The 24,543-nt window shown below is 43.8% G+C and overlaps 1 protein-coding gene across 5 annotated transcripts in view; it reads left to right on the top strand.

Annotated features, from left to right (window-relative positions):
* Positions 1–24,543, top strand: part of SNX29 (sorting nexin 29) — a 541,330-nt gene that overhangs the window by 252,989 nt on the left and 263,798 nt on the right. For all 5 annotated transcript variants that reach the window (XR_003003188.1, XM_024744175.1, XM_024744176.1 and 2 more), the window contains exon 15: positions 13,186–13,292. Coding sequence is in view for 4 of the 5 variants with exons in the window: in XM_024744175.1 (XP_024599943.1) it covers positions 13,186–13,292 (107 nt within the window). In the remaining variant the exon portion in view is untranslated. The remainder of the gene's footprint in view (positions 1–13,185; positions 13,293–24,543) is intronic.

The following is a 24,543-nucleotide window of genomic DNA, read 5'->3' as shown; positions in this document are numbered from 1 at the left end:
CAGGCCTCTGCTAGCCGCTTCATCTCTTTTCTCTGGGAATCCTCCATTGTTTCCCTGCAGGATGGGTGTGATTATCCCCTCTTTACCAAGCAGGAGACTGGGCTCAGGGCAGCTGAGGACCTTGCAGAAAGGGGCCCAGCTGGCATTCGAACCCAGGTCAAGCTCTATGCCTTTTGCACTGTTGTGTCCTTCTCATTCTGTTGACACATTTCCTTTTTTTTTAAACTGCACCACATTTGCCTGTGGGATGGTGCAGAGTCCTAGGGACTGAGGCAGTTCAGAGAAATCTTCCACGTGGGCTTTTGAAATTCCAAGAGCCTCTTCTTAAGGGCAGGTTGTACAGTGATTTCCTAAGGAAGGTTTGATGCCTGTAAACCCAGGGCTTACAGATGAACAACTCCTGCCTCTGATAAATGTGGCATTGCTGCTGTAAGAATGAATTGCAGAAGTCACACATGCTTGTTGTTCCGAATAAAATGATTCAGAGCTTTAGAATGAAAACACTGATTGTTATCTACTGCTCTCCACACCCAGGTGACCGGGGTTAATAGTTCGGGTTGGCCCTGTGTCCTTGCTCAGACGACCAGGTAGACGTCTAGCTCGTGCCTTTCCTCCTACCTCCCTCCCCTCTCCCTCCCGCCCAAATGGAACCACGTTACACACATTTCTGCTACTAGTGGAATTCTTGAACCTAGATATATCTGTTTTGGAATGAACAGTTTTGTAAACAACATTTGAAGCCCTCTGTGTCATCTTGTCCCGTTGCTGACAAGCTGACCCTCGTGGGTCTGTAGAGTGTGGTCAGGTCCAGAGTTCTGTTCAGCAAACACTTTTGCACCACTTAGATCACGGCAAGAAATCGCTCCGTCTGGCATGCCCAGCTGCTTGTTTTATTCCAGCAACAGAGTGGTTTTCACTCTCAAACTGCTTTTCACTTAGGGGGAGAAAGACATCTCTCAAGTTTCCATCAGAGCCTCTGCTAGGCTGCATCACATGAGCAGGTGAAAATGTGGTTGGCGAAGGGTGTGATGACAGTTCTGGTTTTATGCACCAGCCATTCCCAGCTGTCCCTGTGCATGTGTTATATATTTAGATGATCCTTTGGAAGAGAGATGTGGCATCTACACAGGCGAGCAGATTTCTCTGGAAAGGCCTAGAGGAGAAACTTCTAATGAAAAGACTTTCTGATTTGAAAAAGAAGGCAGGCTCTCACTTTATATTTGCCTTAAAAAAATTGTCATATCTTTAGTGCTTGGAGCGAGAATATAAAGTAGCTTGTATTCTTTTGTTTAATCCTCACAAGAGGTATTATTATCCCCTTTTACAGATGAGGAAACTGAGGCTCAGAGACTTGAAGTCATGTGCCTACGATCTCACTCTGCTTAGTGACAGAGCTAAGATTTGAATCCAGGGATGCACTTGTGTCTCTGTCCACACTTCTGTACTTCTGATCATGTATGTAATTCTTTGTCTGTTAGAAAAACAGTATCCCTCTCGACCCCATGGTTCCTGGTCCTGTTCTTGAGGGATACAGACGAGCGTGCACCCCTTGGATAGATGTTGTTGGTGTGGATGTCACGTGTTAAGACATTGTTGGGTAACGTTTTCTTAGCTTGGCTATCACGTGTCCCCTGATTTTAACCAGAGAATCATCTATCTGTGAGGTGACTGGGTGTATATCAAGTTTTTGGAGAATCAGGTTTCAGCTTTCTGGAGCGTTTGAAGTTTATAGTTACCTGTGAGCAGGCAACCAAAAATGTGAGCGTGTGTGTGTGTGTGTGTGTGTGTGTGTGTGTTTGATGCATGTGGGGAAGTAGGTTTCCTCTGAGGTTTCAGCATGTGGCCTGGGAAGTCTGTCACAGGTGGAAATTGGTGACACAGTGGCCAGTAGGCTCAAGAGGTAGGAAGGCAGTGTGGTGGTGAGTTGGGGAGAGCACGGGGCTTTGAAATCAGGCAGACTGGGGTTTGTAGTACAGTGTTGTAAAAGAACCCACACCTCCGTTTCCTCATCATTGCAGTGGAGATACCACACAGTGGTATTTCGAGCCGGATATGAAATGATATAAATCATTGGCTCATCGGGCCCCGTAAACAGTAGCTTTTCCCCTTTATTGCTGCCTGTAGATGTTCTGTCTGTGCTGCAGCCTGAGACCATGGCAGGGAGGTGGAAACTTTTCCGGCTCCAGTTGCGAGCGGCCCTTCCTTTTCCGTGCCACGATCTCTTGTCTGTTTCACCACCTTCTTCCCCAAGCACTATCGCCTGGCTTCTCATGGGAAACTCTAGGTTGAATCAAGATTTCTCAGTTTGGGGGGACTCCCTTCCCCAAGGTCGAAATTAGCTGACTAGCAGCCAAAGTTCATTGGTTGCCCCATCCCTAAAAAGCCTGAACATGTTCAGCGATAACTCAGAAAGCCCTGCCAGAAGCTCTTCTGAGAGATGCCGGAAACTTGCTGCCCTGGTGACACCTGGTTCTGTGACGCTGGAGCCGTGCGGGGGCTGGTGGCAGTGTTGGGTTCCCTCTGTCTGCTATGTAACCTTGGGGCGGGGAGAGAAACCCCTCAACCTCTCCTTAGCTTTTGGGCCTCATGAATGCCTGCTGGACGAAGGTCTGAACCAGAGAGTGAACGAGTCTCCCTTAGTTACTCAGCTGCTGACGGGGCTGGGGCGGGAGCGTGCTGTGGGGGAAGGAACACGGGCTTGGGTTTCATCCTGAACCTCCCCTTTGGTACCTGTCTGACCTTGGGCTAGCCCCTTAACGCCTTGGAAACTCATTTTCCTGGGTTAATAACATCTACCGTGCAGGTTTATTGTGAGAACAATACGTAATATAACAATGTGCCCAGCAGCGTGCCTGGCGAGGCAGAAGCCCGGTAGAAGGATGACCCCAGCAGTAACAACATCTGTACTCCTGGCTGCACACGGTGCTGAGTGCTTCGCCTGCATTGTGGTGTTTCATCCTGCGGTTCTTTGCGGTTGGGGCTGTTACTGTGACTATTTTGCAACAGGAGGAAACTCAGCTTTCAAAGGTGGGGTGGTCTCACCTAATTCTACGGTTCTTATCCGGATGCTCTTGTCTCCTAATTTTGTGTCTCCAACCCTGACCTCTCCCCTAAACTCTAGACTCACGTGCTACTGCATTTTTGATATTACCTCTTAGACATGGTTGTATCAAACCTAGCTTCTCTGAAAACCAAACTCCTGGTGGTCACTCGCCCTGCTCTTTCCCCAGTCTCCCCGGCTCTGTCAGATGATGGTTCCATTCTGCAGGTTCCAGAGGCCAGAAATCTTGGTGTTACATTGACTCCTGTCTTCACCCAACCCCACATCAAATCTGACTTTTCTTTCTCGACCTCTTCTACTCCTTGTCACACCCGTCGCTGTCACCATGGTCCAGGCCAGCATCATCGCCCCCTGCCTGGACCGCTGCCGTAGCACCCTAACCAGCTCTGTGCCCTGGATTCTCTCGGAAGAAGATGCTGCTACAAAGTTAGGAGCACAGGAGGTGCCCTGGGGGATAATGCCTATGAAATATAAAGGGGACAGGCAGCATCGGGCCGGGACAGCCTCAGATTTGGATGCAGATTTAACAAAGTTTTGCCCACCCACCTTGTTGGGGAGCTCTGTGCAAAGATTGCTCATTAGAGGGGTCCCACATTGCCCCGAGGTACCTCTCTGTGCTCAGCCACTAGCTAGGGCTGCCCTGAAGGAGTAGCGCATCTGGAAGGGGTTGCAGCTGGTGGTTGTCAGCTAACTTCACTCCTTGCTACTGGTAGAGCAGTGAGTTCTCCCTTGAAGGGAGACCTGAGCTGGGTACATCCCCAGCCACTACACCTCCTCTCCCAGCTTCCACAGTTGCCCCTTCATAGAGCCAGTAGAATGATCTTAAAATAAGTCTGATCATACCACCTTTTGTTCAGTCTTCCAGGGGCTTCCTGTTTTGCTCAGAATGAAATACCATAGCCTGCAAACCCCTGCCGTCTCCTCTGTGGTCTCATTTCCTGTCGATCTCTTCCTCATGCATTATCCTTAAGCCACACTGGCCTTCCTACTGTTCCTGGAACACATTAGGCCTGTGCCTACCTCAGGGCCTTTGCACTTGCCATTCTCAGGAATGCTCTCCCCCCCAGGGCTTTGCATGGCTCACTCCCCCACTTTATTCTGGTCTGTGCTCAGATGGTACCTCCATGGTGAGGCCTTTCCTTATACTTTATATAATTAGTATTTCTCCACCACCATGCTTTAACCCTCCCAAAGCACGTCTTACAGCCTGACATATTAAAGAGTTATTTTCTGACTCCTCCCACTACAGTGTAAGCTTCATACTGGCAATCCCCACCGCCCCCCTCCCCGCCCCCATACATCCCTGTATTAAGTATCTAGTGTCTAGTGCCTGGCACGTAATGAATCTTAAGTAGCCAGTTGTTGAGTGAAAGGATGAAACACTTGCCCAAGGTCACTCACTGGTGAGTGGTGGGGCCAGACTTTGCACCTGGTGTCTGTCTGATTGCAGAGCTCACGCTGCCTCATTCGCTGTGCTCTCCCCCTGCCTCAGTGAGTGCTTGGAGGACGGTAGATGCTGTTATTATGAAGACTGTTTCCTTTGCTGGAACAAGTGTGGGTACCTGCTGTTTTGTAAGGATCACTGTCACCTTACCCAGGAGGAACTGTTCTCCTTTGGAACCTGCACGTGTCCCAGATTCCCATCACACCACACCCAGCCCCCTGTTATAGGACCCGGCACACCTCCTTCTGTGCATTAGAATGTTCAAGGGAACCATCTCTGAGTTTTAAATTGTTCTTTATCCTCTTTCACCACCAGCATCGCATACTGTTTGCATCCGGGTCAGGCTAAGCTTGTTCAAATTGAAAGCAGAACAGTAATCTTATCATACTGTTTGCCATGCTGCTTTCCATGGTATCTGAAGTTTTGCTTAAAATGATTTAGGCAAAACCCCCCATGTGTTCTCTGGTGCTTTGACTGCCAGTGAGACCAGCATAGCGTCTGCTTATTTCAGGTGACTTAATCACAGACACCTCGGCAGGCAGCAAGGAGGTGAAAAACTGTGTCATGTTCCCTAAGTTTAAATGACCTGCTAGTGGTGCTAACAAACCCACAGCTTTTCTGGAACATGAAAAATAGTTCTGATTTAAAGTCAGTGTCTTTGTGCTTCTATCAAACACAGTTTCAGTGTCTATTTGGATTTAAAGAGAGAAGGCTTATGATTTTTGCCAAATTTTTTCCATTTGGAGTCTAACTCCGATAATTATGCCATCAAGGAAATAGCAGAGAAAACTGCTGACTACTCAGAGTATGTGCAAGTGAATAAAGGGTAGATGTTCCTGTGAATAATGTGGATATTCACTAGGTTGCTTGGGTTATGGGGCACTCTGTGCTAGACAGATTATGTAGATAGCTTCACCTTTGGCACAAACCTCAGCTGGCCAGACTGAGTTCTATATGGAGGCTCCAAAGTGCTGTGTAAGATGAAGCAATATCATTGTTTTATTTATATGAGAACCCATTGTGTATGGATGTAGCTTTCAAATTTCGTTTAGCAAATTAAATACAGCCCTTACCCTGTTTTGCTTTTGGACCTGTGTTTATGTTTTGGTCTTTTCAACACAGTCCCCTCCCCACCCATCCTCCCGGGATAGGTTCCAAGAGCCCAGGGGATGCCTGAAACTGCCCATAGTACCACATCCCATATATGCTGTTTTTTTTCCTGTACTAATGGGCAGGTCATATATACAGCATTGGATACTCTGTCCAAAGAGGTGAGTCACGTCCTGGACAGGACAGAGCAGGGTAGTGCAAGGTCTCACCATGCTACTGAGAATGGTGCATGATTTGAAACTTACAAATTATTTATTTCTGGAATTTTCCATTTAATATTTTTTGGACCACGGTTGACCACAGGTAACTGAAACCGGGGGGAAGTAAAATTGTAGATAAGGTGGGGGGTGACTACTATACAGCTTAAGTTTCTTATCCACAGTTGAAATACCTAACCATGTGGGTGAAAGTTTCTTTCTGTCCTGTTGGGGACCAGCAGCTGCCCTCTTCGTGCAGTGCTTGAGCAGGGCAGAAGGTCAAGTTCTGAACACTGTCAAAGTAACTCAAAACATGGACCGAGATTGTTAATGAAAAAATTTTAGGTTTACGATGGCATAGTCTTGTACTCTGGAATTCAGAGTGAGCTATTTTGGAAAGGAATAGAGTTTCCTCCTGGGCTGTTAAATTGTCTGGCTCTCTGTTCCAAGACTAATAGATCACTCTCAGGAAATAGGTGTCTTAAAAGAACAACAACAGACTTGAAGTGTGATCAGTCACAAATGTTTGTATCAGTTGTTCAGATTTGACTTGCAGAATTCAATCACAGTTGATCCTCTCCAAGTTGATTGGTTTACTGGAGGATGTGCAGAGTGTGTGAAATGGTGCTGTAAGCTGCCATTTTTGGCTCTCATGACTTGGCGTTACTCACACTTTTATTATGCTGTCTTCCTTGAACGCCTGAATGTTCTCTTGCTCCCGAAGCAGATGAAATCTTCTTGACTTGAAAATACTCATATCAGATGGTGGTGCTTGTACAAACTTCAGCTAAAGGGACAACTAACTTCTGGTGCCTCGCCACAGCTCACCTTGCCAGTAGAGAGGCGGGGAGTGTCTAACCGATGAGATGGCTCCCGTCACTTTCCTAATATTAATCTATAAGCTATAGAGATACATCTTTATCCATTCATCTGTTGATGGACACTTAGGTTGCTTCCATATCTTGGCAGTTGTAAATAATGCTCCTATGAACACTGGGGTGTTTGTATCTTTTCAAATCAGTGTTTTCATTTTCTTCAGATATATACCCAGTAATGGAATTGCTGGATCATATGGTAGTTCTATTTTTAGTTTTCTTGAGGAACCTCCATACTGTTTTTCACAGAGGCTGCAGCAATATATATTCTTGCCGACACTTGTTATTTGTGGTCTCCTGATGATAGCCATTTTGATAGGTGTGAGGTGATGCTGCATTGTGGTTTTGATTTGCATTTCAGTGATGATTAGGAACGTTGAACATCTTTTTGTGTGCCTGTTTGCCATCTGTATATCTCTTTTTGAAAAATGTCTATTCAGGTCTTCTGACCATTTTAAAGTTGGGTTGTTGTTGTTGTTTGGTATTGAGTCCAGTAATCTGTTTATATATTTTGGATATTAGCCCCCTGTTGGTTATATTATTTGCAAATATTTTCTCCTATTCAGTAGGTTGTCTTTTTTGCTGTTGTTTATGGTTTCCTTTGCTGTGCAAAAGCTTTTAAGTTTAATTAGGTCCCATTTGCTTATTTTTGCTTTTGTTTCCTTTGCCTTAGGAGACGGATCCAAAAAAAATACCACTACAATTTATGTCAAACAGTGTTCTGCCTATGTTTTCTTTTAGGAGTTTTATAGTTTCTGGTCTTACATTTAGTTCTTTAACTCATTTTGAATTTATTTTTGTATATTGTGTGAGAAATGTTCTGATTTCATTCTTTTACATGTATCTGTCCAGTTTTCCCAGTACCAGTAATTGAAAAGACTTTTTCCCCATTATATATTCTTGCCTCCTTTGTTGTAGATTAATTGACCAAAAGTGCGTGGGTTTATTTCTGGGCTCTCTCTTCTCCTCCATTGATCTATGTGCCTGTTTTTATGCCAGTACTATACTGTTTTGATTGCTGTAGCTTTGTAGTCTTGTCCGAAATCAAGGAGTGTGATGCCTCCAGCTCTGTTCTTTCTCCAGATTGTTTTGGTTAAATGGGGTCTTTTGTATTTCCATACAAATTTTAGAAGTATTCAAGTTCTGTGAAAAATGCCATTGGTATTTTGATAGGGATTGCATTGAATCTGTAGATTGCCTTGGGTATTATGGTCATTTTAACAATACTAATTTTTTCAATCCATGAACACAGTGTATCTTTCTGTCTGTCTGTGTTGTCTTCAGTTTCTTTCATCAGTGTCTTAAAGTTTTCTGAGTACAGGTCTTTTACCTCCTTGGTTAGATTTATTCCTAGGCATTTTATTCTTTTTGATGTGATGGTAAATGGGATTGTTTTTTAAATTTGTCTTTCTTTATAGTTCATTATTAATGTAGAGAAATGCAACAGATTTCTGAATATTATTTTTATATCCTGTAACTTTACTGAGTTCATTAATACGCTCTACTCGTGTTTTTGGTGGTATCTTCAGGATTTTCTATGTATAGTATCATGTCATCAGCAAACAGTGCCGGTTTTACTTCTTCCTTTCCAATTTAGACTCCTTTTATTTCTTGTCTGATTGCCGTGGCTAGGACTTCCAACACTGTGCTGAATAAAAGTGGCGAGAGTGGGCATCTTTATCTTATTCCTGATCTTAGAGGAAATGCTTTCAGCCTTTCAGCTTTTTATTTAAAAATTTTAAAAAATTTATTTCACCAAATGAAATTGAGTTTAGTTTTTTAAAAAATTGAGCTTTTGTACATAGCCTTGTGGTAAAAGACCTGATACTTCTAGCCACCGTCTTTCCCCATTTCCCACTCCTCACAAGCAGCTGCTTCAGACTTTTTAACTGATTGTTTTAGTAGTTACCTTCATATCTCTGAATAATGTGTGTCTATTGCCATTTGTTGATTTTTTAGTTGTAGGTGTTGTTTATTGATTTCTCATTGTGGAAGATGAAGGGTAGCAGTCTCTGATCCTCCACGCCCTTGAACTGTGTACACACACAGACAGACATATACACGCACACACCCTCTGGCTGTCATATAATCTAGCACAGTCATGTACTCATTTTGGTTAGATCCATGATCCACGATTACATTACTATGACTCTGAAAATGCTCTCCACAGTTGAGCCATGAGATATATGATTAGTATTTTTGGACAACTTGTAAATTTCTTTGAAATTAATACTTACCTGTTTTTGTTTTTTAAATTTTGTTGGTATTCTGCATACTTATCACTAATTGAACTTCAAAATTTCCCTCAGTTATTTAAATCTCAGTGTTTTCAAACACTTGAGTCATCAGTGTCATCCTGAGGCAGTCTCTCCTGGGGTCCTCTGACCTGTACCTGGAAGAAGCCTGACTACTCTGTGGGCCTGTACTCTCCAATTCACTCCTCCTTTATTGAGATATAATTCATATACTGTACAGTTCACCCCTTTAAAGTGCACAGTTCAGTGGTTTTGGTATATTCACAAGGTTGTGCAACCATCATTTTCTGTTTCCAGAACATTTTTTATCACCCCAGAAAGAAACCTGATACTCATTAGCAATCACTCCCCATCACTCCTTCCTCCCAGCCCTTGGAAATCAATACCACTCTGGACATTTCATGGACTCATGCAGTATGAGGCCTTTCACTTAACATCACGTGTGGCTTTTTTCACTTAACATCATGTTTTCAAGGTTGATCCATGTTGTGGCATGTGTCAGTACTTCATTCCTTTTTAAAGCTGAATACTAACCCGTTGTATGGGCATACCACACTTTGTTTATCCGTTTATCCATGATGGCCTGCAGGTTCTTCCCACTTTGGTTATCATTAAGAATTTTCTCAAACTCACTTTTGTGTTGGATCTCCTATATCTTGGCATCTCTGTCTTCCTCTTCCTGGATTTCTTCTCTTCTTTGGGTGGGAGGTAAAATTTTTGAGAGGTTGCATGTCTGTACATGCCTTTACCCGCTTCTCACATGGTTTGGCTTTGTAGATCATTCCAGGTTGGAAATAATTCCACTCAGGACATTGAAGATTCATTGTTTTCTAGCTTACAGTGATGCTGTTCAGAAACCCTATGCCATTTCTGATTTTTTTTTATCCTTTGTAAAACTTCTGCTTCCACTCCAGGAGTTTGTACGCTCTCCTCTTTGTCTCCCGTGTTGTGGAATTTCACTGTGAGCACGTGAGCATCGCTTATCATCAAGCTTGTCCTCAGTAGAGCTCTTCAGCTTCAACACTCATGTCTGGTGGTTCTGGGACATTTCTTGAATTGTATCTTTGACTTCCTCCTCTCTGTGTTATTTTTTCTTTCTTGAGCTCTTCTCATTTGGTAATTCTTGATTTCCTTTTTTGTTCTCCATTTTGTCATCCTCTGGCTCTATTCTCTAGAAATTTCTTTACCGTCTATCCCTTATACATGGTATTCCATTTTTGCTGTCATAGTTTTGCTTTCCAAAGGGCTTTTATACATTCTGTGTGTTCTTTTCAAGTGTCTCCCTCTTCCCGTTTCTCAGCTGCACCTTCTTCTCTCTCTCTGGGAGTATTACCGGTAGATTGCTTTTGAAACGTTCTTCTCACTTAATAATTTTTCTTTCCTACATGTTGATTTCTCTATTTGTTTACTCTGGTCCCTGTCTTTCATCTTAGGTGCTTGCCTCAAATATAAGGTGATTTCTGGCTGTCTTCTCAGATGTAGGAGTGGGGTACTAAAACACTGTTTGAGGGGCTGTGCCATTTTCCCGGAAAACCTCCCACATTGAGCCCTTTCCTCTTTGGCTGGTAGATTCCTAGGAAATTACTTTCTGTTCCCTTGCTTAGAGGTATATGCCTGATGCCTGCTGCTCTGGGAGTGGGGAGGGAAGAAGAATGGCAAAACTTCAAAAGTTCAGTGTGTATTATTTTTACCTCTGTTTTTAGTAAGATACCCCTACCTTCAACTCAGGTGCAGCTACTGGGTATTTTTGGGTTTTTTTTTTTAACCTTTTCTGGAGAATAAACCCCTAGTCTTCTGCTAGTTGCTTCTTAAGGCAGACTTTTATCCCTTCTTTGGACCTTTAGCTGGTGTTCACTTCCGCTTCTAGAAGTGTCTCGTGTTAGCAGTCTATGCAGGTTGTTCACTTTAATCAGATTGTGTTTTGCAGTTGCCCACTTGTAGCTGAGAATGAAATTTTCTCAGGTCTGTCAGGTTCCTCACCAGTTACCTACCTTCTTCTCAGCTTCTAAAATTTTGTTGTGTTGTTTTCTCTCTCATTCTCTTTTTCTTTAAGGGTGGTGCCTTTAGAAGGAATTATTTTTAATTGGTATTTTAATGAGATTTTGAGAGGTTGTGAATGTAAATTAACATGTTCAATCTGTCAACTTAAACAGGTTGTTACTGGGTCACTCCTTGCAGTAGTGGCTGGAGCTATAGTCACTGCTGGGATGGAAACCACTTAGGGTTTTATTCCAGTACGTTCTGTGTCATCACTCAGGGGCCTTGCTACCTCCGGGGCCATGATCAGCTGTGGCCTGATGGAGGCTCCGTGAAGGGCTGAAGGTGGAGCCACTGGTCAGTTCAGGCCCAGCAGTGAGTCCCATTTTTGCTCAGCTTTTCCCCGTGTTGACTTCTCCCTCAGTGCCTGACCAGAGCCCGTGTCTCTCGAATCCCAGTCGCTGGGGGGCTCACCTTAGCTTCCTGTTCTGCCTCATTGCCGTCTCATCACACTTGATGGGGCGTCCAGGAATCTCATCTCAGGACACACAGGATCTACATCTGCATCCCTGATGCTTGTTTTCAGACATGGGGCGAATCCATAGTCACACTGCTGGGTCTTCTTAGCTGCTCGTGCAGGAGTTCTCCACTGCTCTCCTTCTGCTTATCTCGGAATTATCTGGCTCTTTCCCAGTTTTTATCTTTTTACTCTTCTCTACAAAGTGAGCACATGTGGGTATATACCTGATAGTAGAAACAATGCCATGGGCATCTACTGTGCTCTTTTTTTTTTTTGAAGTATAGTTGACTTACAATGTTGTGTTAGCTTCAAGTGTACAGCAAAGTGATTCAGTTATACATATATATATATTTTTTTTTTCAGATTCTTTTCCATAATAGGTTATTACAGTTCCTTGTGCTATCCAGTAGGTCCTTGTTGTTTACCTATTTTATATAAAGTAGTGTGTGTCTGTTAAACCCAAATTCCCAATTTATCCTTCCCCTCCTTTCCCCTTTGGTAACCATAAATTGGTTTTCTTTGTCTGTGAGTCTATTTCTATTTTGTAAATAAGTTCATTTGTATCACTTTTTAAGATTCCATACGTAAGTGATATCATATGGTATTTGTCTTTCTCTGTCTGATTTACTTTACTTAGTATGATAATGTCTAGGTCCATCCATGTTGCTGCAAATGGCATTATTTCATTCTTTTTTATGGCTGAGTAGTATTCCATTATGTATATGTACCACATCTTCTTTACCCATTCATCTGTCAATGCACATTTCAGTTGCTTCCATGTTTTGGCTATTGTAAATCATGCTGCTATGAACATGGGGGTGCATGTATCTTTTCAAATTAAAGTTTTCTCCGGATATATGTAACACTGTTTTTAGCTCATACAGCTTAATATAAAAAAACCAAACCAAACAACCCAATCAAAAAATGGGCAGAAGACCTAAATAGACATTTCTCTGAAGAAGACATATAGATGGTCAACAGGCATGTGAAAAGATGCTCAATATCACTAATTATTAGAGAAATGCAAATCAAAACTACAATGAGGTATCATCTCACACCAGTCAAAATGGCCATCATTAAAAAGTCTACAAACAGTAAATGCTAGAGAGGGTGTGGAGAAAAGGGAACCCTCCTCCACTGTTGGTGGGAATGTAAATTGGTGCAGCCACTATGGAAAAGGGTATGGAGGTTCCTTAAAATACTGTGCTAATTCTTGCGCTGACCTGAGAGTCAGTATCTCATGAAGATGTCTTTGCATTGCCATTGTGCATTGGTTTTAGAGTTTTTCCAGAAGATTCCTTGGTTCTAAATGTAATCTGAGCCCCGTTATCATTTCACTTCAGGCTCTAGGCAGGTGCTATCTCCTGGAAAACTTTTTTGTTGGAGAAAAAGAAATTTGACCAGTATAAAAGATGTAAGTGTAGGCTCTTATATTAGCCAAAACATTGTCTGTTTTCCCCTGAAATGGAAAGTAGCTATGGGATCGTTCCCCAGACTCCTGTGCATCTGTCTCTAGGACAGTTATTGCTGTTCTTAAATACAGCTTATTGTTTGATTTATTGTACTTCTGTGAAAATGATGCAATGCGGAAGTAATTAGTAATTGTGATCTTCTTTTTCTCCTTTAACAAGAGCTTTCTCTCTGGAGAAGCCATTTGGAAAAGAAGAATTTTTTTTTTTTTTCAACTGGGAGAATTATTTTTGATTACTGTTAAAATACTTATGGAATGTCTTTCTTTTCCTAAAGTTGTACCAAATCTTTGGAATGTTGATGGAGAAGTTACAGTTACTGACCAGAAGCCGGGAGAAGTTGCCGAGGAACTAGCAAGCTCCTATGAAAGAAAGCTCATTGAGGTAAGGGTGGCAGAGTCTGCGTTTATTCCCGACATTGGCTGCTTTGGAGGTTTTTCAGACAGAGGCCCAGCCTGTTAAACAGATGTCAGCAAAACAAGCAGTCACACACTCCGCCTCCCACAAACAAAACACAAAATGATAAAACCATTGTAATTGATAGAGAAAAGTAAGAAAGACGTGGTTCTTTGAAAAATATCATTTAATTAGAAACCTGTGGCAAGGAGATAAGAGAGAAAACGTGAAAAATAAGAAAACAGTTTTACCCTTGGATTTGGAGAATGTTCAAAACAGAAGAGAATATCACATACAACTTTGTGCTGAGAAATGGGGAAATAGGGATGAGATGGACTGTTTTCTAGGATCGCATTCAGTATCAAAATTCATTGGAGATGAGGCAGGCTACCTGAAGGGACCAAAAAAATCTGTGGAAGAAAGTTATAAAAATTAAGAAAGAACTGTATCCCAAGAAGGTAGCAAGCCTGGATGGTTTTATGGTGATTTTCAGGGCACCCTTCAAGGTGTATACAAAAAGTCCTTCACTATTTATATTTTCTTAGAGCATTTTTTATCTATATCTGTACCTTGGTTCAAGTGTGTATCACTCCAGTATAAAAAATCTGACAAAGATAGCAGAAACAAGAAAAGTATAGACTGGTAGCATTTGTGCATGGATACATAACAATTCAAGAAAGGTATCGCTCTGTCAAATTCAGTCATATATTAAAGGAACAACATATATATAAAGTTAAAATGTATTTAGGATTTCTAGGATGGTTTAACATTAGGAAATTCATCCATTAAGTCCACCCATTAATAAATCAAAGGAGAAAAACCAGATATTTATCTTGATAGGTACCAAAATGTCCATTTGGTAACACTCATCATCGATATCTGATAAAATATTCTCGGTGAATGAAGAATAAAGGTCCTTTTTTGGTATGATCAAATGTTTTTGTCAGAAACCATTAATTATCACCATACTCAATGGTAAAGCTGGGAGAGTAAGTTTTTGATTAGGTAACTAATATATATACAGGTGTGTGTATGTGTCGTGGTGATCCAGTGGTGGTAGTATTTATTACAAGTCATGTATGTTTGTGTACATACACACATTAAAGTATACACCTATACTTAGTACTTTCTAAATCTTCTACGGTGAGTAATTTTATTTTTGGAATCAGAAAAACACCCACAGTTGCCGTGGAGACGTGCCTGACCTGGGGTGGGCTTCAGGGGTAGGGCCTTTGAGGAGCAGCCCCTGAGCTCATTCTGGTTCAGACTGCCATCCTTGTGGTCTGTTTCCTCTGTCTCTAAATGACCTCGAAAGAAGGGAGCTGACTTTAGAAGCAACTTGAGTTCTAACTCAGGTGAGCTCAAGGGAGAGCAAGCCAAGGTCTCAGCCAAACAGGCAACTGGGTGAAGAGTTAAAAACCGGGATGGGCGGGCCTGGGCACGGGGGAGGTGGTCCCTGCAGTGTCTCTGCCCACCACTCTGCCCATCCGTGGACCTTCATTCAGAGGGATCATGAGACCAGAGTTGGCTGTGGCAGAAAGCCTGGGTGGAGAGGGGAGCGGGCCCCTTACCCTCAGAACTGTGACAATCCTAGTGGACTCTGGGTCTCTAGGTGGCAGAGACTCTTTGATCACTGTATTCTCAGTGACTGTTGACAGGCGGTGAATTTAGCTAAATAGCCCTTGAGTGAAAGTATTTGAAATTCTCCTGGGACAGGGATGGCTCTGGTTTGCTGAATGAAGGAAGGGCTGCTGAGCTAGGAAGGGTGAAGGGTTCTTACCCTTCGTACAAACATACATGACTTGTAATAAATACTACCACCACTGGATCACCACGATTACCCTGTAAGGAAGGGCTGCTGAGCTAGGAAGGGTGAAGGGTTCTTACCAGAGTGAAAGGGGGTTGGGAGCCTCTGTCCCTTCAGGGGAACCAGGGCGAGGTGTCCACTTGTAAGGATGTGGTCAGACCCGCACAGCTTAGAGACCAGTGCTCGTGTCCCTGGATTCCTTTGGGTGCCGGGCCTGGGGCAGCTATCTGGGGGATTGACATGCTCATCAGAAACTCGGAGGGGCTTGGGAGGAAGGGACTGGCTGCTTGACCCGCTGAGGAAACACTGTAGTTCATTCTTGGGCCGGCTGCTTGGTTGGTTGGTTGGTTGATTCAGTGTTGGTTGGGTGCCCTGTCACCACCCACTTTTTTTTGTTTTTTTTGTGGTACACGGGCCTCTCACTGTTGTGGCCTCTCCCATTGTGGAGCACAGGCTCCAGACGCGCAGGCTCAGCGGCCATGGCTCACGGGCCCAGCCGCTCTGTGGCATGTGGGATCTTCCCGGACCGGGGCACGAACCCGTGTCCCCTGCATCGGCAGGCGGACTCTCAACCACTGCGCCACCAGGGAAGCCCCCACCACCCACTTTGACCATGAGAAAGCCTCACCACCTCACTGCACTCCAGCTGTGATGTGTGGGGAAGATCCAGGTGTGATGTGAAGTTACTGTCGGATCCCCTTGCATCGTTGCTCTTGTTGCCTGCTAGAGAGGTAGGTGTGGAACTCCCACATCAGGGTAAAAGACTTCTCTTGCCAGCCTTAAGCCTTCTTTCACGTCCTTCTGTGATCCTCTTACCCTGGGAGCAGTGGAGTCGATGGCTGTAGTCAGCAAGCTGGGAGAGAGGTGAGGTTGAAGCAGAGATGGTCCTCCAGTGGCATTTACTACGCCGCACTGATTTTTCATTCTGTTTTTGTTTGCAAAGTGAGATCCTGTCAGTGATCTCTCATCTCTGAATAACATTGGTGTTTCATTTCACCACGACTTTTGCCGAACCCTCTTTGTTGGCATTAATCAAACCCATTCTTCGTGATGCTCGGCTGTCATTTTATTAATGGGTTGGTTTTTACCAAGAAAGAGTTGTAAACGTGTGTTGGAGTGGAGTAGTAAAAGGATGAGGGGGAAGAGTTGAGGCATTGCTCTTCCCATTTCGAAAGGGCAAAGGAAGAAAAAATATATCATTTTAAATAATATGACTATTTAAAATACCCCAACAATTGAATGACTCTTCTGTGATTCATCCCAATGAAAAGGGAGTTCCTGAACCTTCTTTCTCCAGGTGTCTTTCAAAGCATTAAAACCATTCCACCTCCCTGCACACATCCACGGCACTCTGCATGAACAGCCCAGAACCCAAAGCGACACCGTGTGTAGTAGCTGGTGAGAATCGGGCCCAGGACAGGAGAGATTGTGCAAAGATTGTTCCTGACACCCTGTGGTGGTCCACTTTCGAAAACAAGAGGGAAAAGAGAATTCTGGCAGGTGTAGGTTAATCTGGCAGGGAAAGAACACTGCTATGAAAACACTCGTTATGTAAGAGCCGCTGTAATACTAGCAGCTAGCCGTCGGCGCATACTTTCAATTCTGGTTACTGTGCTAAGTCTTTACGTCAATGAACTCTTGCAGTCCTCAGCAGGGTTCCTTGAGGGAAGGTACTGTTCACAGATGGGGTTTTGAGAAGTGAAGTAGCTTGTCTAAGATTTCTCAACTGGTAAGAAGCAGAGCTGGGTCCGAATCCCTCAGGCCATCTAGCACCAGAGCCCAAACCCATCGTCCTGCTGTGTTCTGGAAGGCCAGACTCAGTGAGAAAAAGAGACACCTAAGAGAAGGGCCAGTCACTCGTCCTATTTGAGAGAATACGTGGAGGGAGGTGAGGGTTGCCAGCAGTAGCTGATAGAAACATGGCACATCGGCTGTTTGGCATGGTGCTGGCGGGGCCTCGTCCCACACCCTCAGTTACTGCAGGAGGGACCGCCTCCCATCCGTGCTCGGACCTACTCGATTCTGAAGCCACTTGCAGTAGAATGCCAGGCTAGGACGTTATCTTTTTTTTACTGTATGTTCATTGCCTCATTCGGCTCCAGCATATAGTAGGAGCTCTGTAAGTATCGAATGGGATGACAGTCCGTCAAGTGGATTCGGCTGTTTGGGGTCATGTTTAAAGAGTGATGGATGGACTTCTCTCCGCTCTCAGGTCGCAAGTGGGTTGTACAAGGCACCCCTGTAACTCAGAGCATCCTGGCAGAAAGGATTCCATATCTAATAAGAGGAAGCATGGCTCTTTGGAGGAGGCACACGTTTTCCTGGCGGTCAGTTTTAGGGGGAATTTGAGCTTGGAGAGTCTGGAGGGGATCTTGAGAGAAGGATGGGCGCTACCAGCTCATGTAGCACATATTTACTGACTACCTCCTACGGGTCCAGCCTTCAACTTCCTTTCTCTACCCTCAGTGGCCTCCCCTACCCTGGGAGCAGTAGAGTTGATGATTCTAGGAGATGAGCCACGAGAGATGTGAGTCTGAAGCTGAGACGTTCCTGAAGTGGCGTTTTCTTCCCTAGACTGAGTTTGTCTTCTTTTTTTGATTGTAAAGTTATTGATGCTTCATCCGTGGGTAGCATCTGTGTAACCAAGGCTTGTTGTAGGTTACAAAGATGAACAAGACACGTTACCTGCCTCTGGGGAAGCTCCTGGCCTGGGGGGTGAGGCAGACACGTCCGTTATGATAATTAGGAAACAGGGTTGACATGCCAGAAGTGCAGACATAGAGTGACGCCTGCCTCATGGGCTCCTAGAGCTGTGTCTTTAACAGCAGTCTTGCAGAGCTTGGGCACCTAACTGGAGCTTCTAGAACATTCCTCCCCTTTTCTTTGGGGTTGTTAGTTATGACACTTGGAAATTTCTTTTGTCCACTTCCCATCCCTCCTGAAGAGCTACACATTAGAGGAAATGGATTTGTTCTCACCAAGGTTTTTGAGGATAAAAGATACTGGACACGTCCAAGATAGATCTGCTCTAAGATTCCTCTTTACCTCCTGCAAGTGCAATCCTTTTGGTTTGGATTTGTCTCCAGAGATTTTTCCATTCCTTTCTAGCAGTTGCCATCAGAAAAATGTAGAATTGTTGGTGGCATTTGGACTTTGGTCCTGCGTCGCCTCCTGCAGCCTGGTGGCTTGGAGAGCACAGGTGTCCCATGTCAGACTCAGTTCAGATTGGTCCCTCACCGCCATGCATTCCTTCCTGGGCAGGCCACCTGACCTCTCTAAGCCTCAGTTTCTCTGTCAGTAAAGTTGAGCTGGTAATACCTACTGGTAGGGTTACTTTGAGGATTAAATATAAAGAATCAGGTTCAGTACCCGTAGTGGACAGGAGTGCTTTCTTTGCTTCCTTCTGTCCTGATTTCCTTTGGAGGAATGATGGCCCCACCATGTCTTGCCGTCTTGGTAGGAGAGTAGATCTTAGGTACTTTGCCCTACTTTGGCCCCAGGGCAGGCATGTGACCTGAGCCAGGGCAGTTGGGGCTTTAACTCCTAAATTAAACAAGAATGGTGAGAATGCTTGAGAGGCCACTTATTCAATAACTGGGTCCTGATGACTCTCCATTTGTTGCTGTGTGAACTGGCCAGAGCTGTGCTGGTTTCAGGTCCTTCTCTGGGCCAGCTTCTCCTAATTTCCTGACTGTTTACAGTAATTCCTTTGTAGCTCAGGTTAGAATCTGTCTCTGTTACTTACCTCCAAAATACCTTAGTTCATATGAAGTTTTGTAAATGTCTACAATCCATAGATGCTGTTTCCTCTTCCTCTCCTTTGGGGCTCCTTTGTTCTGCCTTTTTCATACTGTACTAAGTCTTGATCACAGTCCTGCTTCCCCATTGTTTGCTCGCCTCTGTGCTGTGAACAATACTGCCAGTCCATCCTCAGCAAATGGATCTTTACTTCCTCCTGTGTGGAGGGACTCAGCTAGCTGTTGACTGATTTTTCAAATTATAGGATACTTGTCATTTACTGTGTGACTGTAGTTAGCCCCTGAATTTTTGTTCACGGGTGAAATAAATGTGTATTAGCGGCATTTGTTCTCATTATAATGGCGGAGTTACTATTAATGGAAAAGTTAGCTTAAGCATCAAGCTGGTGAAAAATACATTCATAATCACACGCTGTGGACAACTCTGAATGTGACCATCATTTGAATAAAATGGAAAAGTTCCTGAAGCAGCCAGGACCTTGGGGGCAGTTATACCACCAGCACTGGCTTCATAAATTGGCACCAATGGGTTCCAACACTCTTGATATATCTGGGAGTCATTTTTATGCAAAAGAAAACAGGCTTTTAAATAAAAGACTGGATTCTGTGTAAGTACTCAGGATACAGAACTCTGAGCTGACGTCTCCATTAAACTGCTGCTCAAAATGAAGAGTTTGATGTGAATTTGTTTTTGTTTTTTAATATCTCATGATACTGAGCAGATTGAGACCGGGCTCTCACCTCGTCAGGGGAAAAAAGTTTGCTCACCATGCAAAACTGGGTGTTGAAGCAAAATTGTTATGTATGAATGAAAATTGGTAAGGAGTTCTCCCTTCTGGAGGGATGGGGTAATTCCCACTAAAGTGTGAATGACTAACAAGGCCAAATCTCCAAGGAATTCTTAAAATCTTTTTATTATGGAAAAGATACAAAAATGGAAAATTTAGAGGTTTAATCATGCTTCAACCATTAATAACTCCTAGTCAATTTTGCATCATCTCTGTCCCATCCTACTCCCAGTCTCTTGTGGTATTTTGAAGCAAACCTGAGTTTTCATATCATTCCACTCCTGTTTGAAGGCTGTATCTGTAAAATATAAGAGCTGTTTACAAAACAAAACAAAACCACAATACCATTAAAAAATCTTATAAAGGAGGCCCATGCCAGTCCTAGCAAATCTCAGATTGGAATATCAGAGAGAAAGAGAGAGAGAGACTGGCTGACTTCTTTTAACAGAGCACCTTTTAGCGGGCCTGAAAAATGGTTCCTCACCCAATTCCAGCGTGTGTGTGTGTGTGTGTGTGTGTGTGTGTGTGTGTGTGTGTGTGTAGGCTTTCCTACACCAGTGGAGTGTCTGAGAATTCAACTGAATTCTGACACTATCTACCCAGAGATAGCATCAGATTCTACAGGTAAGAGGCCAGTCCCACAAGATCACCCTCCACTTCAGACACCAGTTAGTTGTGAGCCCAGATTGTTACCTGTGCTTCTGACCGACTGGCTATAAATCAGAGGTTCCCAAGACGATGAATTTGCTAGAGTGTCTCACAGAACTCAAAATTTTACTCACTAGATTACTGGTATATTGTAGAAGGATATAAGTCAGGAAGAGCCAGATGGAAGAGATACATAGGACCAGGTATGGGGAAAGGGCACCGGGCGTCCATGCCCTCTCTAGCCACGCCACTCTCCCCAGATCCCCATGTGTTCACCACCCTGGAAGCTTTTGGAACCCTGTCCTATCCATAAAAATAGAAGCTTCATTACAGAGGCAGGAATGATGAAATCACTGACCATTGGTGATTTTTTTAAAAACATCTTTATTGGAGTATAATTGCTTTACAAAGGTGTGTTAGTTTCTGCTATATAACAAACTGAATCAGCTATACATATAAATATATCCCCATATCTCCTCCCTCTTGTGTCTCCCTCTCACCCTCCCTATCCCACCCCTCTAGGTGGACACAAAGCACCGAGCTGATCTCCCTGCGCTATGCGGCTGCTTCCCACTAGGTATCTATTTTACATTTGGTAGTGTATATATATCCATGCCACTCTCTCACTTTGTCACAGCTTACCCTTCCCCCTCCCCACATCCTCAAGTCCATTCTCTAGTAGGTCTGTGTCTTTATTCCTGTCTTAGCCCTAGGTTCTTCATGACATTTTTTTTTTCTTACATTCCATATATATGTGTTAGCATACGGTATTTGTCTTTCTCTTTCTGACTTACTTCACTCTGTATGACAGACTTTAGGTCCATCCATCTCACTACAAATAACTCAATTTAATTTCTTTTTATGGCTGAGTAATATTCCATTGTATATATGTGCCACATCTTCTTTATCCATTCATCTGATGATGGACACTTAGGTTGCTTCCATCTCCTGGCTATTGTAAATAGAGCTGCAATGAACATGGTGGTACATGACTCTTCTTGAATTATGGTTTTCTCAGGGTATATGCCCAGGAGTGGGATTGCTGGGTCTTAGACCATTGGTGATTGGCTCAATCTCCAGCGCCTCTCCCCTCCCTGGAGGCCAGGGGGTAGGACCAAAAGTTCTAACCTTCTAATCAGAGGATTGGTTCTCCTGGTACCCAGCCCCCATCCTTAGGTGCTTCTGAAAGTCATCTTATTAACATAACAAAGGACACCTTCATCATTCTCAACACTTAGGAAATTCCAAGGGTTTGGGGAGCTGTGAGCTGAGAACTGTGGCCCACAGTAAATCACAGTATCGCAGGACCCCTTGCTTCCTGTTCCTCCCCCTCAGTTTGCTGAGGAAGGAATCTTAGCACCTAATTCCTGTGAGATGGCCAAGCCGAGGTCTTCCTCCCCTTTGCTTGGCTTTCTGTGTTAATTCCGGTTAATATCAGCCATAGCCCTGTCACCAGCATGGCTGCCCTGACTCTTGGAAATGGAACAGGTTGGAGACAAGGAGGTGTTGATTTTGGATACAGGCATCAGTAAGCGGCAGCGAGCAGTAGCTGGAGGCAAGATCTTAGTGTCCGGACTGGGAGCCTTAACCACTAGACCACAGGGGCCAGCAGCTAGGTCCTGGATCCCTAGTTCTTGCCTGTCTTGTCAAGAATGAATTCAGGTGAGGAGGCAGAAGGTGAAGAGAAAAGTAAAAAGTTTATTGGAAAGACAAAGCACATGCAGAAAGATGCAGGGGTGAACTCAGAGAGAGAGTTGTGCCTCTGGGGAGTTTAAACCCTTTATAAGGGCACAGTTTTCTGGGTCTTTGTCTTACTTCCAGCCAATCATCTTGTTTTGTCCCCCCTGGCTAATTTGTCTCAGGACCCTCCCCTTAGGGGTGCAGGCACCTCTCAGCCAAGATGGGTCATGACATGAAGGCATCTGGGAGAAGCAGGAGTCACCATGGCCTGGAGTTGTCCCCTGACTTTTGACCCCCAAGAAGCCTTTCTGCACATGTGTGGTGTCTCCCTTGCCCCAAGGAGCGGGGAAGCGGAGATCCCTTGATCCATTACTCAAACAAGGTTTTGCCCCTGTTCCTGCCATGACTGTTATCTTAGGACATCCACAAGAGACAAAGCTTGGCTATTTACCGTGTCTCTGTCATTGCTTCCATTTTGGAGAACAAACAGGAGGCTGATTTTAAATGTCTAACCTCAAGCCCACCTATCTCCTGTCTCAGGAAATGCAAACAGGAGGCTAGTTGAAAGTGTCCAGCCTGAAACCCACTTTTTCCTGCCCTATGAAGTGTAAACAGGACGCTAGTTGTAAATGTCTAACTTGGGGCCCGTCTATCTCCTGCTTCAGTGTCACCACGGCTTGCAGGTTTCCCAGTGCTTGGGTTTCCGAATGCTTGGGCACACAGGCCTCTGCTGTGCCCTTGTGCATGAATGAACTAGTTCCCTAATGAAGATCACAGGCAGTCCAGTACTTTATTCAAAATATTTTTTGTGTGTTTTCTTATTTTTAATATTCTATTTTTAAAATTAGAAGTATAGTTGATTTACAATATTGTGTTAGTTTGAGGTGTACAACATAGCGATTCAGTTATACATGTGTGTATGTGTATGTATATATATACACATATGTTCTTCACATTCTCTTCCCTTATTCAAAATATATTTTTATTATGGAAAGTTTGAATGTAAGAATAGCCCGAAGAATACAACGAGCTTTCGCATACCCATCACCCAACGGCAGTGGTGGCCAAGTCATGGTCAATCTCGCTTTGTCCATACATCTTCCTACTTCCCCAGCTTCTCATAGATACGCTGAAGCAAGTGCAAAGCACAGCGTTGTTTCCTCCTAAAGTATTTTGAAATATATCTCTAATACAGCATAAGGGTCCTCCTATTTTTTAAAAGAAAAAAAATCCTGTAATATCACACCTAAATAAAAATTAGCAGTCATTTAACATCATCAAATATCTGGTGAGTGTTCAAATTTTCATTTCAAACAAATGTTTGAATAAGTTTCCAAATGGGGTCCATCCACACATTGTAATCGGTTAATAGACCTCTTAAATCTCTCTGAATCTGTAGGTTTCCCATCTGTATCTTCTCTCCCTTTCTTCTTTACTTGAAATTTATTAGTTAAAGAAATTAGATTGTTGATCCTAGAGGATGTCTCCCACCAGTGTTTTTTGAGAGTCTGTCATGTGCTTGGCACTCTGTGATCTCTTAGGCTTTTGGTGACATTTACTTAGAGAAAAGCAACCCCCAAACATCGATGACAACGATGGTAGTAGCAGTTAGCATAAGTTGAGGGCTTATTCTACTTTTAGTCCCTGTGCTAATAGCATCACATTGGATTGTCTAATGTTTGCTACATCCTTACAGATGAGGAATCTAAGGCTTGGAGATGACAAGTCACCGGCCCAAGGTCACAGGGCTTCACGTGTAGACCTAGGATGGAACCCTGGCTGGCTGACTCCAGAGTTAGTCCTCTTCCCCTCACGCTTAGCTAGAAACACGAACTGTTGCCAAATCTTGGCTCCCTGTGCACCCATGCCAAATAAAAGTACCAAGACAGAGATTTGGAAGGTAAGAAATACAGAGACTTTTTATTTTCTTTGCCAGGCAAAGGGAAGGCACAGTAGGCTAGCGCCTCACGAACTGTGCGCCCCCTCTGCTGAATTACAGGGATTCTTACAGGGGAGTTCACAGTCCAAAGTGAGTGATAAAGATCAAAACAGTGAATGTCTTGCATTCTTCTTCTTCTTGCATTGTTTCAAAATAGTCACTGCTGGCAGTCAGGAAACCCAGTAATGGGGTCCATTAGTCTCTGGGTTATCAGTGTGGGAGCTCCCTTCTGGAAAGCAGACAGCTACAAGGGGTGATTTGCTACAAGAGATCACAGAGGGAGCAAATACCAGGTGCAGAATGTAAATTACACAGGATTAGGGGTGACAGGTTAGCTTTGTGAAGGACAAATCTAACAACAGACACTATAGATTAGCAACAGTTAAAATGAAACTAGGATTGATTAACTCTTTCAGGCCAGGTTATGTTTCTTCTCTAGCCTGGCACCATTCCCTTTATTTTCCTTGTTCTCAGGAGAGGGAAAACATTTCTATTTCTGCTGCAACAGAACCAGGCCTTGCTGGCTGGCTGGCTCTAACTTTTAACTCTAAGGGGAGCCACGGTGATGAAAGCAGTGGCGAGCGTGCTAGCTCTGAGCTTATCACACCCAAGGGAATTA

This window comes from Neophocaena asiaeorientalis, unplaced genomic scaffold (genome assembly GCF_003031525.2).
Source record: "Neophocaena asiaeorientalis asiaeorientalis breed wild unplaced genomic scaffold, Neophocaena_asiaeorientalis_V1.1 scaffold91, whole genome shotgun sequence".
NCBI classification, from domain to species: domain Eukaryota; kingdom Metazoa; phylum Chordata; class Mammalia; order Artiodactyla; family Phocoenidae; genus Neophocaena; species Neophocaena asiaeorientalis.
The sequence above is the reverse complement of the archived record's forward strand: the minus strand, read 5'-3'. Positions and strand labels throughout refer to the sequence as shown.